General features: G+C 34.0%; 1 protein-coding gene and 1 non-coding gene across 2 annotated transcripts; both read right to left on the minus strand.

Moving 5' to 3' along the window:
* Positions 1-440: 440 nt before the first annotated feature.
* Positions 441-512, minus strand: TRNAQ-CUG (transfer RNA glutamine (anticodon CUG)). Its single transcript has one exon. It is a non-coding gene; the product is annotated as a tRNA-Gln (tRNA).
* Positions 513-5621: 5109 nt separating this feature from the next.
* Positions 5622-18228, minus strand: LOC101251257 (helicase-like transcription factor CHR28). Its single transcript, XM_004234211.5, has 12 exons — positions 17735-18228; positions 13950-13989; positions 13541-13840; positions 12068-13248; positions 11562-11633; positions 10490-10567; positions 9506-10388; positions 8803-8933; positions 8490-8711; positions 6738-7322; positions 6446-6655; positions 5622-6197 (listed from the first exon to the last, which is right to left on the minus strand). Exons 1-12 carry the CDS (start codon positions 17879-17881, stop codon positions 6093-6095), a joined length of 3954 nt encoding a protein of 1317 aa, XP_004234259.2. The 5' UTR covers positions 17882-18228; the 3' UTR covers positions 5622-6092.
* Between the last annotated feature and the right edge of the window lie 521 nt (positions 18229-18749).

Below are 18749 nucleotides of genomic sequence, written 5' to 3' on the forward strand. Positions count from 1 at the left end.
AGTTTTTCGTGAAGAATGATGTAGGTTGAATTATTTTCATCAAGTTACTCGACTCAATAGAAGAATGAAATAGATGGGATTTGAGAAAGGAAGTGACATCCAACTTGGGAAGCTCGATACCACTAGTAAGAGAAGTGACCGAAGGACGAGAATCAAGCATAGGGGGTTCTGCTCTATGCTAAATTCTTCTTCTAAGAAACAAATGGAAAAGGGAGTGCTTGTATTGCGATTTTCGTAGTCCAAGAATTATTATTTTTTTCAAGAAACGAATCCCTCTTCAAATAGATCGATGTCATAATTGTATTGTTTCCAACAAAATCAAGACTCAATATTTACTTATTAACAAAAGGCAACTCGATATAAAAAAACATTTTACATTCACTTAAATAAGAAAGATAATTTATAAATAAATTTTTTTAAAAAAAAATTTAAAAAAGTAAAGGTCCTACCGAGAATTGAACTCGGGTTACTGGATTCAGAGTCCAATGTCCTAACCGCTAGACCATAGGACCATGTTTGATATAATTCTTGGTAGTAAATTAATAGACTCTTTTACACAAAAAATCATTCACAAATCACAACTATAAGCAAAAATTATGATTTATTTTTCGATAACCATGGTGTCTCCGGGCCAGTATGTATGTATTTCGACTAATTCTATCAAATGTAAGCTAAATAAGAAGAAATCATCTATTGATATTTTTTGTTATTACTGGAATTTGAATTTTTTGAGGTCATATGATTCTCAGCTCTAATGATTTTTAGTATGCCGAATAGTAAAATTGAAAGAAAAAAATCTTATTTCATATTTATGATTATATAGAACAGAAAATTTTAACAGCTTAGTTGGTTAGTTTCTTTGACTATCCTAGCTTCATATAAAAAATAGAGTTAAATTATCACTAATTAGATTAAGAGATAAGGGGTCAAACATGTGTATACACATTCATTTAGGGACTTTGTTTATATGTGATTCTTCTTTATTTGTTGAGACATATTTTTCAATTGATTTATAAAATCCTTAATTAACTCTCATCATCATTTTTCAACCATTTTTCTTCATTTCTTCATCAATATTACATATTTCCTTAACATACTTGTTTATTTTAGGGATAATACACAAGTACCCCCTCAACCTATGCCCGAAATTCTAGAGACACACTTATACTATACTAAGGTCCTATTACCCCCTGAACTTATTTTATAAGTAATTTTCTACCCCTTTTTAGCCTACGTGACACTAGTTTGAAAAGAAAAGTCAACCATCATTGGGCCCACAAGATAGTGCCACGTAGGTCGAAAAGGAGTAAAAAATTATTAATAAAATAAGTTCAGGGGGTAATAGAACCTTAGTATAGTATAAGTGTGTCTCTGAGATTTCGGGCATAGGTTGAGGGGGTACTTGGGCATTATCCCTTTATTTTATACAAAAACCATCAATGTTTTGAGACAAGAACAAGGATCATAACTCTTTTTGGCAAATCATTAACTGACTTTTAAACTATGACAAAATTGTGGCTTAGTAGTGAAATATTCTTAATTTTACTTGGAGATATCGATATACGGTGAGTGAAAATAGTGAATTTTCTTTTTCACGTGATATATTTTTTAAAAAGAGAGTGTAATATCCACACCATCACATATTACTTAAGGTGTGATTCTCAAACTTGAGTGATCGTTTAAATATGTTTCTCACATTCTCAATTATTTATGTATGAAAATTTAAAAAAAAATGATAATTGAGGTGTATTTTTAACTCTTTACACTAATTATTTTTATATTTCATAACACAGTATTTTAAATGTGATTTTTATAAGTGATTATCTAATAAAAATGAACGTACATAAACTTTATTCCTACTTTAAATAAGATCTATTGATTTTTTCTAATAAGAAGTTTGGCTAAAAAAATATCATTTCAAAATAGATTTTAAAAATTAGAAGAGTAAAAATTTATGATGAAAAAATTGTGGGCACAACTGGCACCTAATGCCAAAACTTAGGTCTGAGCCGACTCTGTTAACCATTTGCTAACGGTGCATGACAGTGACACATGGTTAAGAAAAATAAGTATGTCTCGGCTTAAAAATAAGTCATCGACTTGCAGGGCATAATACATAAATATACTCTTTAATTTGGATTTAAATTACATTTATGTCCTTCAATTTTGGGAGTGCACAAGCAGACACTTAAACTTGTATAAAATTAAACAAACAGACACGCATGTCCTACATGTCATTTTTTGTCCTAAGTGGTGTCCTATGCGTATTGTGTCATGTAGGACTCATGTGTTTATTTATTTAAAAGTTGAATAGTTAAATTGTCTGTTCGTGCATTATTAAAGTTGAAGGTCAAAGTTAAAATTTGAAGCCAAGTTTAGGGTCCAATATATGTATTATGCCATTATCTAAATACCCATATTATCCCTTACCTAGATCACATGTTGACATTATCTGAACTGTCTTGATGCAGATGTGTCATGAACTAACGCAAATATGATTAAACTTTCTTTAAGATCAATAATGTCTCAAGAGAGATCGAATGAATTAGCTATATTATCATTTGAGAAGGAATTATTAAAACAAATTGATTATAAAATAGTGTTGAATGACTTCGCATATAAAATAGTTAGAAAAGTAGATTTTAAATTAAAATATATATCATGAAAAAAAACTAAATATTAAGGCCCCTCTCTTAAGTTTCGCTTAAGGCCCCCAATGTTGTTAAATCGATCGTGGAGAGAGCGTATTTTTTGCAAATTTTGGAGAAAAAATACAAAATGATGCGTATTAATAGGAGAGAGGCCGGCAAAAGAGAGAGGGGGGAGGGGGGAGGTAGGAGACGTAAGCGAGAGAGGGGAAAGGTTTGCTATAAAAACAAATTATTGTTCTTTCATAATATTTTTAAACTAAAGCTATTTTCCATTTTAAAAAGTTACTAATTTTACTAATTCCATAATTTTTCCTTGGTCAAATACCAACATCTTTGCAAATATTGAGAAATTTTATGCTATCATAAGCGTTTCGAATTTCTTTAGAGATTCTCCTAATTAGTAAGGAAAGGAGACTTTGAAAATCAAAATCAAAAACCCAAAATCAAGAAAGTGAAATTCCTTATAGCTTTACTATGAAAAACTAATAGCGGTTTTGGAAATAGATAGAAAATTTTGTATGGAAGAAAATAATGTTAGATTTTAGAGTGCTTTCTTTGAATCTAACCAAAAAAAATTGATAAATTTTGACATTTTGTCAATTGTGTGAGGTCCACAATTAAATATAATATATATATATATATATATATATATATATATATATATATATATATATATATATATATATATATATATAAACTGACAAGTGTATGAGGTTTAGAATAAAGAACCAAAATGATTATTATTTGTTACGCATCAAGGACTAATTCAATAAAGTGAAATATATCAAGGACCAAAACGAAGCAACCTTTATACTTCAAGAACCATTTTGATTGTTTTTTCTAACATAAACTAAAGGGAAAAGGGTCTTATATACCCCTCAACTTTGTCATTTAGAGCTGGTATACCCCTCGTTATAAAAGTGGCTCATATATGCCCTTACCGTTATACAAACGGCTCACATATACCCTTGCCGTTACAAAATGGCTCACATATACCCTTTATTTAACGGAAATTAAAAAATTAGTTTTAAATTTATATTTGTTACTTCTAATTTTTTTTAAAAATTATTTAGGGGTATATATGATTCTTCTATCAAAGTTCAAGGAATATTTTAATTTTTTTCACACATAAATTATTTTTTGACTTCTTTTATTATAATTATTTGAGTTTCTTATTCTTATTTTGTTTTTTCTTTCGTTCCTTAGTTTAAAGAAAAAAATTTAAAATATTTTTTTGTGTGTATTGTAATTTAATTTCGTATTCGAAGAAAAAATTTGGTCATCTATAATAAGTTTTACAAGAATATTAGTGAAACATAAATAAATTTGATTATCAAAATAATAATTATAAATTAGTCATTAAAACAAAAAAAAAGTCAAAAAAATATGTTTGACAAGGATTAAATTTACTCATATGGGATTATATTTTTTAGAAAAAAATAATAAAAATTTAGATTAAAATTATTATTATTTTCATTTCCGTTAGAGGAAAAGGGTATATGTGAGCCATTTGTTTACAAGTAGGGGTATATATGAGTCACTTTTATAACGAGGGGTATATCAGCTCTAAATGACAAAGTTGAGGGGTATATCAGACCCTTTTCCCTAAACTAAATTCTATGTTTGATCAACAGTATTAAGTAATCTCCCCGTCTTGATTTATGTAATATGTTTTGTTGTTCGAAAATCAATTTGACTGATCTTCAACGTTGAATTAGATTAAATCAACTTAATATTTTAAAATTAAAACTTATAGATTCAAGACTATTCGAATAGTATTGCAAGTTGTACTTAGTATATAACCACATTTTTATTATCTTATTCATTCATTTGCTTCGTTAATTTTTTTTTTTTGGTTACGAATTTTCTCAATAATACATGATTTCGTCTGCTATGTTGGTCTAATTGAGTCGAGAGCCTCTCAAGAAGAGTCTATTTGCCTTTGTAAGATAAGATAAAGATTTACATACGCACCACCCTTTCCCGTCTCACTTGTGTGATTACACAGGATTATATTATTGTTTGTTGTCATTTTTGCCTAACACTAGAATTATTGCTCAACCTAGTCACTAATACTTGCTCCATAAGCAATTGACATAATACATAAATATGTTGTTTAACTTGACTTCAAATCACATGACATAATACATAAATATGTTTTTTAACTTGATTTCAAATTACATTTATACACTTTAGCTTTTGGTGAGCTTATGTAGACACTTAAACTTGTATAAAGTTGAACTAATAAACACACGCTTTGCATGTGCAATAAAATTATTGCTCAACATAGTCACTAATACTTGCTCCATAAGCAATTTCGCATAATACATAAATATATTCTTTAACTTGACTTCAAGTCATATTTATGCCCTTCAACTTTGGGTAAGCTCATACAGACACTTAAACTTGTATAAAGTTGAACAAATTGACACATATATCTATTATGGCATCGTACATGTCATTTTTTGTTCTACATGTTTTGTGTCACGCAAGACTCATGTGTCTACCTGTTCAAGTTTATACAAAATTAAGTGTCTACTTGTGCATACCCAAAATTGAAGGACATACAATGTGAAATGAGACAGCTAAAGTTAAAGGACACAAAAAGTATTAAAGTTAAAAGGACACATTTATATATCATGAACTAAATGACCTAGGAGTCCACCTTGGAATTTTGAGAGATAGGATGAACACAAGACTTAGCCCTAACTTTGTAGGGTAAAGAAGAATGTTTGCTCTAGACCCTCGTTTCAAAAGTGTAATCAAAACAGAAATGAACAATAGACCTTTCTAGTCCGGCCCTTCCTGGAACCCAGTGCATAGCGAAACCTAAAAAAGCATCGAGCCACAGGAAGGGAGAACCAAAATGTTTACCACACAGAATTGGGAAGGTCGAAGAACTCCACATTACATTACATCCATGGTATAAACCACAATAACTTAGAAGAGAAGTTCTATAGAAACATCAAATGAAAAGAATTGCCATGATGCCATGGTTCTGTATTAAGTTGACTGTGAAAATTTACAACCCAAAAACTAGAAACAAATATTACTTACTGACTACAACTTAAACTACTTAGGCAATATATCCTAAACCCTATCCCAAGAAGAAATCCATGAGATCTATCATTTACATTTTCTAAGCAAAGAATCTACAGAGAATAATCTAAGTCTCATTCTCATTTGGGTGTAAACCACTAAAATCCAACCCCTGCACAAGGTAACCAATAGCTATAAAAAAAATGAGGATCATATGAATCTTTGAAGATTTTCTCATAAATCATCTTTTTTAGGTAAGGTCATCTCTTTTTTGTCAATACTATGGAACCTAAGAACCAGCGCCTCAATTGTATATGCTGCTAAACCAGTTTCAGATTAAAAAAAATTAAGATAGCCCAAGCCGCAATTAAACATCAGCTTACTGCAAAAATGGGATGCCGACTAAATCTTGAAAAGGTACTCCAGGTCCTCCACAGTTAGACGAGTCTGTCGGCTACCAGTCTCATCCTCTCCAAACGCAGAGGCAACCATTTCTCTTTTCTTTTGCTGCGAATACCAGTGTTACCACATTAGAATTCTAGAATATAGAGCAAGTGATAAACCAGCAAAGATGCAGAAAAAGGAAACCACAAACTTGACTTAAACAAATAATGAAACCCAGTGTTGCAATCTAAATTCTTCAACAGATGATCATGACCATCTACGTCTATCATTATAACTATCTTGATGGAAACACTTTAGGCATGTCGTTAAATTAAAAATAAAAAGTGAAAAAAGATGAAATCATGTAATACCTGAAGAGCCAAAATACGATCCTCAACTGTATCTTTTACAGTCAACCGCAAAACTGTAACAGGACGGGTCTGTCCAATCCGATGTGCCCTGTCAATTGCTTGATCCTCAGTCGTAGGGTTCCACCAAAGATCCAAGAGAAGAACATGACAAGCTGCAACCATGTTAAGCCCAAGGCTTGCAGCTTTCAGAGACATGATTATGACCGACACCTGGAATGAATGTTCAAAATTTAGTCCTATGATTTATAGAATAGAAAAAGAAACACACTCAGTACCAAGAAGATGGACTAACCTCAGGAAGTGTGTTAAAATCTTTGACAGCCTTGTCTCTAGCAAGAACAGACATTGTTCCATCAAGTCTACGGTACTGAATTGAGGAATTTTTTAGACAAGCTTCAAGTAAATCTAACATCCCCGTCCACTGAGAAAAGACAATTGCCTTCTCTCCAGCTATTGTGGTTGTGTCTTTGGAACTTGTATGCGCACTGGATTCTCCAGCATGATTATCACATGTATTTTCTGAAGGAGAAGCTCCTTCATCGTCTGATCCTGAAAGGCGACCACTAAGAGTGCAAGACTTAGCTTTAGGCAGAGACTGCAGCACCTGAAGAGCAGCTTTAATCTTTGATGAATCATATGGACTACGATTTAAACTTTCAGCCACATCAGAGCCAGCACAGTCAGGGTTATTTTGCAGCCTGGGTTGACCAGATAGAAAATCGCTTAACATTGCTTTAGTGAAAACTGAAGAACCACTCAGCTGAACTTTGCAAGCAGATACAGGACACTGAGTGTCATCACCGGTTAGATGCTCACTAATGCACTGATTGCAAAAGACATGTCCACAAACTGTTACAACAGCATCTTCAGGGGGATCCTACAAGATTGTTACAAAAATGCATAAGGAGGCAAGAAAGAAACAAGAAGATCCATAACAGAGAAATCCAAGACAAGAGAAGTATAGCTTAATGTCGTAAGAGACAGATCAAATAAGTATAGTTGCTGACAACTACAAAACTTAAAGGCTGAAATCATTATTTTAAAACTGGTGTGACATAATCAACAAAAGAATCCATGTTGGAACATTTCTCTGATAACCTGTGTTAAGTAATCAACCAAACTGTGAGCACTATTTTCCAAACACAACCTATTTCTATTTTGCCTTGAATAGCACAAATCACTAGAGCATTATTAAAGGAAGGCACTGCAATTAGAAATGGCAATAAGTTGTATTAGTTTAGCAAAAGAAAGCATCACTATGCGGGGAGCCGGGTATCCATCCTAAACAAAAGGGGAGGACTAAGCACGGGTCATACTACAACATCGATGATTGACCTCAAAAGCCGTAGATTCTTAATAGTAGACTGCCCAGCAATACCGAAGATCAGAATTGGATAAAAAACCAAAAATAGAATACAAACAAAGATATTAAAGATGCTACAATCATAAAGATTGAAACGCATAGCATATAAATACTGTTACTTAGATACTGATGTTTGTTTTCAAAATAGTCTTGGTCCTGAGATTTACAAAAGCCTAGTTTTAATAAAGGAGAAATTCCTGAGTGCCAGTGACGCACGGTTCGCGACTCAATTAATAATGAGCCCCTCTCTGTACGCTTATCCACTTAAATGCCAGCTCCTCTACCCTTCTCCATTTAAATAAAGCAAATCCATTTAAGCGCCATAACAATTGCAAGAATTACACATGGAAGTTGAACAGTAGAAAACTTCTTTTCTAGGTGGGGTCAGCTGCAATGCTTAAACTGAACCATATATGCATTTAACAGAGCATAAGTGCTTGTGCACATAATCTTCCTAGATGTACCCTAGCTAATATAGAAACTGGTAACGCTTTATATATCTGAAAATTATGGTTTAAAAACTCCAATTTTTAGATCACACTTCCTTCAAATTAGAAGAGGATGCACGACATTTAAAAAGGCCGCCTGAACTATGAAGTTCCAAAATAAGCAGCAGCAACAGGAAAGGACTAATAAGATCGATATAAACATATATTAGAGAACACTTAAATGATAACATACACTGCATATGCCACAAATTGCTAAAGAAGCTTCCAAGCAATTCAAAAGGTCAGCTAATTTCTCTCGTGGTAATTTCTTGGCCTCCTCAATAGATGATCTCCAAACAGAACCGGAGTTGGAGCCTCCAACAAGAAGAGGGTGATCACAAGCTTGTCTCAGTCGTAAAAGCATCAAGAGTATGTTCACATAATTTTGTTTGACAGTCCCAGCAGCAGCATATTCCTGAATAGTCCAGAATTTGCTATGTTAAAAGAAGAGAAGAATTCAAAGCCAAAGTTCTCGAAATCCAATATAAAATATCATCTAAACATACAGCAAACTGAGCACGTGATTGAGCTTCAAGTCTGCAGTAGAATTCTCGTTCCTCATCCGTAAATTCAACTTTTCTCAGAACAATGTGTTTCTCTGGAAGGTTGATAATGGGTTTTCCATCAATACAAGTACCTGGATCAGATAATGAGTGTGTTAACTCTCAATTTAGGAATCGAAGAGTTGTGTGGTTAAATTGATAAGCCAGACATGGAAACAGTAAAAAGCCGAAGTGGAAAATGATCCAGAAAAAACAAGTCAAGTTTGTAGTGTTCATTACTTGCAAGCATTTCATGAATAGAAACAGCTGACAGGCAAATGACCTTTAGCGTATAATTTGAGAATTTAAGCACGCACAGCCAACGGAAATTCAACAAAGCTGCATGTCTGAACGTTTCTACGTAATATATAAAAGAAATAAACAATAATTGGGCCCAGATGAGCCAAAATGACCATATGATCCTTTTCTCTTTGACATAGGGAATAAAAAGAGGGGACAAGAGCAACTTTCGAATTGTTTTAGAAAATAAGCATAATTTCAACGAATCCGCACAACAAAGAGCAAATAGGGGAATAGAGGACTAACATATACTACAAACAAATAGAGAAATACACCAAGGAATCATACTATAACATATTAGAAGCAATGCTGTCTGAATGGTATATAGCTTATAGGGGTAAGTACATGCAAAAGTTATTATTCTCACCTTTAGTGCGACGAAGCATAACAGTCTTAAGCACGGCCTGCAGCTTTCTGTACCCAGTTGTTGGGTGTCTTTGGATTGGAACCTTGATTGTGGAGCAGAATTGTTTGTACACTGCATATGGGTCATATTTGAGGAATCTGAAGTAACTGTAAAGGTCATCAACTGCATTTTGGATAGGTGTTCCTGACAAACACCATCTACGTTTAGCTCGGAGACCCCAACAAGCCCTAGCTACTTGGGTTCTGTAATTCTTGATGCTTTGTGCCTCATCCAGCACGACCCTATACCATCCCACCCTGGCAAGAGGGCGTGCACTGGCTTCAAGCAATTCCTTATCCACCTCTTTTTTCGCCTTTGATGAACTTTTCTTTGAGCTCGAAGGAGTTTTTCTCTTTTTACTAGAAGGTAATTCATGAGTTCCTTTTCCTGTCTCCTCATCGTCTTCTCCAACAGGCTGCTTAGGGACCTCCATGCTTACGATTGAATATGTTGTGACCACCACATCATACTTTGCTAGTTCAACAGGGTCCTTTGTTCTACCACTACCATGATATACTAGAACAGAGAGATTTGCTTTGTTTGTTACCTTATTGTGCAACTCCTCAGACCACTGACGGAGGACACTGGTAGGACAAACGACAAGGGTACCAGCAGCTGGCCTCCCTTTTGCATGCAAAGAAGTTTTACAGCCCAAGCCAGAATTTTCATCAACTTGACAAGAAGGCGAACCTTGCTTTGACATGTCAAACTCAGATAAAACATCATCATCATCTAAATTCAATGTCTCCGTTTTAGTTTGTCTGGTGATGGCTGTAGAAAGTCTTGAAGATGGAGATCTTTCTTTGAGAATAAGTGCAATTGTTGATATAGTTTTTCCAAGTCCCTAAAAAAAAGACGATCATTAAGAGAGAAAGACTAGTCGGAAGGCTATGTTTATCATGTCAACAGATCAAAATTTGGCAAATTAAAGTGTCAAAAGATAACCTGATCATCAGCGAGTATCCCACCACAACAGGGTACAGCAGCTTTTTCCTTCTTAACCATCCATGATAAAGCAATGCGCTGTGCATAAATAGAATGACTGTCATTAGATAATTCCTCACATAAATTCAATATGTAATACGTTTATCTCTTGTTTTTTTGCAAGTGTAGATTCTCCTTCATATGGAGGAAGAAGCACTAGAGAAACTATAGTCTGCAATATGTGGCTGCTAGCTTATGATGCAAGTCTGACACAAGGAAATTTACAACAAAGGGGATGAATATTTGCAGCAGATGCTACTTATTAAAAGGAGGAAGAGTATAGGAGCCATCTTTCTTGTAATGCACAAGAAACTATGGGATCTGATTTCAACCTTTTAAACTTGTCTTTTGTCATGCCTTCTCACAGTGATGAAAAGACCTGTTGGCTTCTTGGAGGGAAGATTATGGCATACAGTGCCACCTTGGGTCTGCTGGGGTTTTGCAGGGCAAAAAAAACTCCTTGTGATTTGACGGGATAACAGTTTCTATGCAGATGCTAAAGTTCAAAGGGCTTTGCTTTTTGGCGTTTGGGGATTGACACAGGTTGTAAAAGATGGAAACACCATGTTAGATTTCATAAACTCACTACAAGAGTAGAGCTAAGAAGTAGATAGAAATCTCTCATTTGTTTTTGCATAGAAATTACCCTGACCATTTTCGTTTTAATTCTCTACTGTTTTGTATTAATAGTATCCTTAGACCTTAGTCATCAATTAAGAAACAAGAAGTTGAATAATTCAGGAAATACACAATATAATCAACCAATAGAATAGTTCAGAGAATTCACATATCACTGATGGATTTGTCAGCATATAAGTTATGGTTTTTTTAGCTAATGATATTATTTTAGTAAAGAATTATTTCTCTAAATTCCCAGGCAATTGCACCAAAAAATTCAAGTAGACCCACTTAGTACAATATTGACGATTTCCCATCTAGATTGATAAATTTCAGGTACATGCTGCACTTAGAAAACTTAATGTTCTATTCCTATAAAGATAGAAACCATGAAACAATACTCAAAGTACTCAACCTGGTGTCTCAAAAGAGGAACAGCCAAAAGACCATCAGGAGGACTTTCTTCTGATTTCGGCTGAGAAAGATCCTGCAACATGTATCACAGCATTAGTCTGCTTAAAATTTACTTAAGGTGAAAATACTACACATTTTTCTACAGGTTCATCATTTTCCAGCAAAAAGAACTATAAGCACAGACAACTTTCAAAAGTCAGGAGACGAAATTTCCTGTTTTAATCATGCACATACACAGCAAACCATAAATTCAACAGCAGAAAGGTGCAGAATCCAACATATCCCTTGAATTAATCATGCTTAAAGAATGTCAACTCCTTTGAAACTAATAAGACTATTACCAACAAAGATACACGAGAAGAAATCATTCAAAGGGTGAAAATAGCCAGAGAAATAGTTAAGGAATAGATAATAATTTTGAAAAAGGGTCACTAGCATGACAACATTTTGGAGCACAGTTCTTGCAGGCATGAGCACACTGAGATAGTGACAGTTATTAGACCTCACCTGCAAGGCAACTTGATAAATGACATGCTCATCATTTAGCTTTGGCCTCGTTTGTCCTACTTCAAACCTCTTTTGACCCACGTCAGCTGGAGCAAAAGAGTCAGTAATTGTAGTACGTTGTAGAACGACAAGAGACTTTCCATTAGCACATGGATTTGCCTTTGCAGGTGCACTTATATCCTCGAGAATGCATAGATCATCATCATCCTCACTATGGCTTCTTTGATTCAATGAATTTCTCTGAATTCCTTGATGAGTGATTGTAGATAGACGAGAACCATTAACTTTTAAAAACCTGCGTTTTTCCCCCCTCTCTAAATTTGCACAACCGAACTGTTGCTTCATTGAAGTTGATGACGATGATACAGATTTTTCTCTAATTTTCACATCCGCGAGGTGATCATGAGGAACCAGAATGTTTTTTTCTGAACAAGTTTCTTCAAAACTATCAAGGTGATAAGAAGGCCTATTATATTGAAGTACACCATTTTGATCTTTTGGATACACCAAAAGATCATTACTTGAAAGGGAAGTTACAGGAGCAGGACAAAATGAATTTGCGAGCTCAGAAACTGTAGGTATATCAGCACCACCTAGAAGTTCATTTTTCTCATTGCTTCTGCAAAACTGCTGGTTTTGAAAAAGGTAACTTGACTGATTGCGAGGCAAAGCCTGACGAAATATCTTTCCCATATTATTGCTGCCTGTTAATCTGGAGAACAAGTCGCCACTATTTAATAATGTTTCGTTACCACCATTATAATAGGAACTGAAGTTCCCAACACCAAAATTTGGAGTCACTTGACACTCAGGAGCCTGCTGAGCTTCTTCACCTGCTCTTGTTGTCCAGTTCCCACATGCTATTCCAGTCTCTGAGTCAGCAATCCCAGTTGTATGGTTCAATTGTTCATCCATTACATTTAGCATCTTATCATTGTGAGACGGCATTTCAAAATTAAGGTTATTTGGTGCATCCTGCTTCAGGAAAGAATATGCATGGGAAGGTTGTGCATAATTATCCCAAGTTCCAGGCAAAGCATCAGAACTCTGACATAAACCAAGTCTAGAATAGTATTGATCAGCCGAAGATACAGCTACTTCCATGCTTGATGTTTCTTTTGCAGCTAATGTTCCTGAGCTTTTGAACTTGTTCTCTGCAGCTGATTGGCTTAGCAGCAACCCTGAAATATCAATTATGTTCACAAAGAAATTAAAAACAAAAAAGAGTAAATAGAAACTCCAACAGAAAAGAACCTACAAGCGAAGTTGACAGTAACAGAAAGGCCAACTACAAAGAAGGTCAACATACATTCAGAGCGAGATTCCTGCTCTGGAGAACCAGCGTTAATAATGAGTTAACATATTGTACAGCTGATATCCGTATTCAATTTATTACATCATTGATATGATCAGTATTAACAGCAAAGCTAAAACAGCCACAACAACTGGACATCTAAGTTTGAATTCCCTTACTTTCTTGCTGGACATTAGATGAAGTACTCTGAGAGATGTTATCCCTGTCACTGAACCATTCATTGTCCTGACCAAGTCTCCAATCAGTCAGGCTTCCATAGAAATTATGTACTGGAGAGCATCTATCTAATTGAAATCCAAGCTTTCTGCCATCAACAATTGAATTCCCTGCGGAATCAGATGAGCCATCGGAAACACCAGTCCTTGTATCTGAAACTTCTGAGTTGGACGAAGGGGAAACTCCAATGTGTCCAAGAAATTGAGCCCTTGAAGCTGAAGATCTCTCCAAATCTGAATAACCTACACAAAAATAGCAAAGAGATCAAGAATCAAATATCATGATGAGTAATAAGCAACATAATCTAATAACAACATCATATTTCTGAAGTAAGCAGGGTTATCAACTAACCTTGCCCCATGTCATTTTGCAATAAATCCTCCGGCATACTCTGCAAATTGATGCTCAAATATTAAAATAATTGACAAACTGGGGTAAGAATTGTAAGACTAAATTATTCACATGATCCAATAACAGACGCCTACAGTATGTATCCCCAGCCTGGAGATAGAAAAGCAAAGAAGACTTAGAAGTATATGATTTTACATAACCATCTCGTTTTTTTTTTTTTGATAAAGGCAACAAGATAACCATCTCGTTTTTGTTTTTTGACTTAATGACCCTGGTGGCCTGATTTCATTCATTAAGCTTTTTGTCAACTTATTTTTAGAGTAGTACATAGTAAAAAACAGAATTTATCTGACATCTCACATCAACTTTAATTGTGCTTGGCCCAGGTCCAACACCTCTTTGACACAATAATGGAACCAGTTGCCCAGCACTTATTCAACAAGCCATTGAAATTTACAAGGTGCGTTGTCTAGAAGTTTTAGTAATCCTTGAGAGTAATATTGATCATCTTGACAAACCCATTACTAAAGCATAGTACCACATATCTCTATTTCTATAACTAAATATTCACAACTTCAACTGTATTAACTATTAAGAATTTTATTTGTTCAATTTACTCAATGACAGCTACAGATTGTTTCTATTGACATGTCCTTTATCTCTGAAAAAATAAATCATACTACTTGCGTATTTCCATTTGTTCAATTTACTCCAACACGTCTATAAATTCATTCAACCAACATGTCCTTATTTGTGAGAACTTGCAGACTCCATGTTTCTTTTTGAAGAGCCACGGATCTAGCAAGTCCGTTATTTGTGAAAACTTGCAGACTCCATGTTTCTTTTTGAAGAGCCACGGATCTAGCAAATGACCCCATCCAAACCCTCCCATAGAGAAGGGGGGGGGGGGGTAAGAAAAGAACATGAATATACTCAATACTTATAGACTAAAATAAATAGAACATTATACTCTTAAGAAAAACTCAATTTATACAGATGAAAGCACGCTGTAATGTCAATGGTTTCAACTGCACAAAGTCTTTCTTTATAAGACGTACATACGGTCATCAGAAAGGTCTTTCTTTATATTTATTCCTCCTTCGATGTAACATATCACAATATCTATGCTGCTTGAATGACCTTTTTTGTGTGTGCGTTTTTTTCGGATGATATATCTTGGAATTTTCAAGAAAAAGTATCATGGTTATACAGTTGACTCTAAATGATTAAATTGCAAAAATATGCTTTCAGATAAACCAATCAATTCCTCCTTACGTCTTCTCTTGTTCCTCTTTATCTCATTGCGGATATCAATCAAACTTCGAATGTGAAAATTATTACTCTCTCGCAAGCACCAATGGGGAAACCAATATTAACCAACACTGAGATCCCTCTCCGAAACTTCAACGGGACCACCAGTGTTGTTAAAAGTGCTGATGCGCTCGCTTTTTTAAGCGAGAAGCAAAGCGACAAGTTGTCTCTCTAATGCCTTGAAGCGACGCAATAGTAAAGAAGCGAGAAAAAGCACACGCTCAATTGAGATAAGTGCTAACTAGGTTTTTCTTTAAATTTCTGCAAAAATACTTACGCAGGTTTTTCCAATAATTTTCCCTCCTTGGGCGATCATTGCAACAGGTTAATTCTCTTCTTCTCCTCTTTTTCTCGACTTCTCTTCTGTTTCCTGCAGTGCTGCGTGTATTTGTTTTCTTCTCTTTCTGGTAACTAGGGTTTTTTCCCTTAAATTTTCTGTTTGTAAGAAGCATTACTCTGTTCTTTTTCTTCTGACTTGAGGATCTAGTTGAAGAATAGGATTTTGCTCCCTTTGTGATTTGGTTGTGCATTTGTTTTATATGTTAATTGTTATGACTTGTGAGGATTATTGACTATCTACTTTCTTTTTAATCTAAGAATTGAAAGATTATGTTACCTCTATCAAGTTCTTTATTATTTATCTACGCAAATTTAATATTTTTTTTATTTTTTACACTAAATAGCACTTTATTTGGAAAAAGTGTGTGCTTCGCTTCACAGAAGCAAGCCCTCGTCACTCTTTTCTGCTTATCGCTCCCCAAAACTCTGGGGACCACAAGAATGAAAGAAATGAGTCCCTATTATATACCTAATAGCTGGCCACTGACCCAAGACGTGTAACATATAGTAATTAGTTCTAGACGTCTAGAACTCAAACTCAGTATAAATGCACATTTAGATGCTCAAAGCAAAAACTTAATAAACTCCAAGAACTTAAAAACAGAAGAAAGAGTCACTGATTTTAAACTAAAAAATCAATTGGAACTCATATGGCATATAGAGTCAACAACAAATAAAGAAAAAGAAGGAAAAGAAGAAGCAAAATAGAAAAATAAAAAAAGATAACTAATATCCTGTAAGGATTTAAGCTCATTAAATGCAAAACGACAAAATAGTTCACTAAAATGTAGCAGGGTGGGCTCGATCTCGTTCTCTGTTGGCAGAAAATACAGCCCTCAGCCAGTGGCACCAAATGATCATTTGTCAGTGTGAGTGCCACTTCATATATTTTACCATATTTATCATACACATATATACATAGTCCCAACTGAGGTGTGTGGATGACGTGGCACCCCCTCCCTCAATAGATCCACCCCTGCACGCATCTCTAGTAACTGATGAACCTAGCTAACTATTTGCAAGATCATGAGTCAGTCATGATCCTATGCAGAAAAATAATGCACTTGGATTCTTTCAAGATGACACCTGTTGAAATTTGCACACGAAATTGACATTTCACTGTTCACATCTTAAAGTACAAAATACTTTTATTTGGAAGTCGTTTGGCAAGACACTTCTTTCTTCCAGATGTTGAATATTTTATTTCTACAAAAATTATCTTATAGCACGGGGCAGGTATATTGTATTCCAGTAATCCAGTACAAACACATAAAATAATCACTACAATGGTTATCTATTGTCGTTATATCATATCTCATTCCACTTGGCAAATCTAGTCAATTTAGCTAAGATTTCTATCCAGGAAACTAATGCAACGCAACAAGGTAAGAAATGCAAAAGTACCAATTGTCCCTACCACCATAATAAGGCAAGTGATTACGAGTTCCGCGTGTCTTTACATCTTCTCTCTCTAAATAAATGAATAAACTCCTAATTCAAGTGAGCCCAAACAAAAGTAATGTGTCATTACGCGTAAAGATAGACCTAATTCTATCTAGTATCAAAATAGAGAAAAGTGGCATTTCTTTTAGGACAAACTAAATAGGGAACTGTGAGAGTAATAATAAATAAAGATAAACAATTCTATCCAAACTTAAATCACAAATCTCTAAGTTCTTAATTACTCTAGTTCCACACAAAAGCCAACACTATGATCCCAACATGCAATGCTCAATTACATAATTGTCCCATCTAAAACCTTAAACTGTGTCCCCTTCTTTGTACATACTCCCTCCCAATCCATTCTTACTACTTATCCTGTATTAACTTAGCATACCCCTTAAAAATCACCCTTCGAATATAATAAATTCAATACTCTAGTTAATAACAAGTGTAAATTACAAACTAAACAACTCTCGAAAACGACTATAGTTAACAAGTGTAAATTACAAACTAAACAACAAACTATCTCTTGATTTTGTAAACTAAGCTAGCAAAATCTAGATCAAAGCAAATTGGAAAACCCTATATCTTTCAAGAACTGCATGTCTACTAAGAACCCACTAAAAGAATCATCATCACTTAGATTATCATGCTCAAAAGTTCATAATTTTAAGTAAAAATTTAAATTTTACCTGCTGAGCAGGAGGATCCGATTTCTCTTCAATAATGCTCAGCAAATCATCTATATCCATACTTGGCCCATCAAAATTTAGATCAAAATCAACCGACGGATCTTCCGATGATAACCAATATTCTGACGCCTTGTCCGCCATCATCATCTCAACCAAAAAAAAAACCCAAATCACACCTCAAAATCCTATAAATTCAATAAATCCATCACCAAGAAGACCTCCACACCGTTTTTCATCAAAAAAAAAAACCAATTCTTATCCGTTTTTTCCGATTCAAAAAACCCCAAAAACTACTGAAATCAAATCTATGGATTTTTTGCTCTTCCAAGAAGTTTCTGAGGAACGCGACTTTTCAATTTTTATATATATATTTTTTTGAGGTTTTTGTAGGAATTTTGTTCGATAAGAAAGAAGAGGAAAGTGTTGAATAGGTTTTTTGAGACTTTTAATTTTTTATAATAATATTTATTTATTTGTTTCTTTAGAGGAATCCTAATGTGAATAGAAAAAAGTGTTTGTTAAAAAAGAAAAAAAAAAAAAAAAACTAAGGCCGCGTATTTGTCAGTTCAACTTTAGCTGTATCACTTATTTAGGTAAATAAAAAAATATTACTATTTCGTGTTCGATATATATATATATATCGAAACTATTAGAATGAGTGTACGATTTATCCGACATGATTATTGTCTTTTAATCAAAAAAACAAAGTATGAATTATGATTGTTTAATATTGATTGGAAAAAAATTATTTATTTATCGATAGGTTTAATAATTTTGGTGATGAATTTTTAATTTTTTTTATTATTGATTTTTAATAATTTGAGGTGTTACTTAATGGATTAATGGATAATCTGATACTAAATTACTAAATTATATTTATATAATTTGGTACATAATGTTGACTATAAGGAGTGTTCTCTCTTATTTGTATAATGTATGATAATGTCATTTACAGTTATGACACATTTATTATTTTATCTATTTTTTTTAGGTTAGTACTATTGTACTTTATTTA

This window comes from Solanum lycopersicum, chromosome 3 (assembly GCF_036512215.1).
Source record: "Solanum lycopersicum chromosome 3, SLM_r2.1".
NCBI lineage: Eukaryota > Viridiplantae > Streptophyta > Magnoliopsida > Solanales > Solanaceae > Solanum > Solanum lycopersicum.

Coding starts and splice junctions, on each gene's coding strand:
- LOC101251257 (XM_004234211.5), bottom strand. CDS start 17,881: ATGATGATGGCGGACAAGGCGTCAGAATATTGGTTATCATCGGAAGAT. Junction 6,656..6,737: donor ATTTTAACACACTTCCTGAG/GTTAGTCCATCT, acceptor CATTCATTCCAG/GTGTCGGTCATAATCATGTC. Junction 6,198..6,445: donor ATCGTATTTTGGCTCTTCAG/GTATTACATGAT, acceptor TGGTATTCGCAG/CAAAAGAAAAGAGAAATGGT.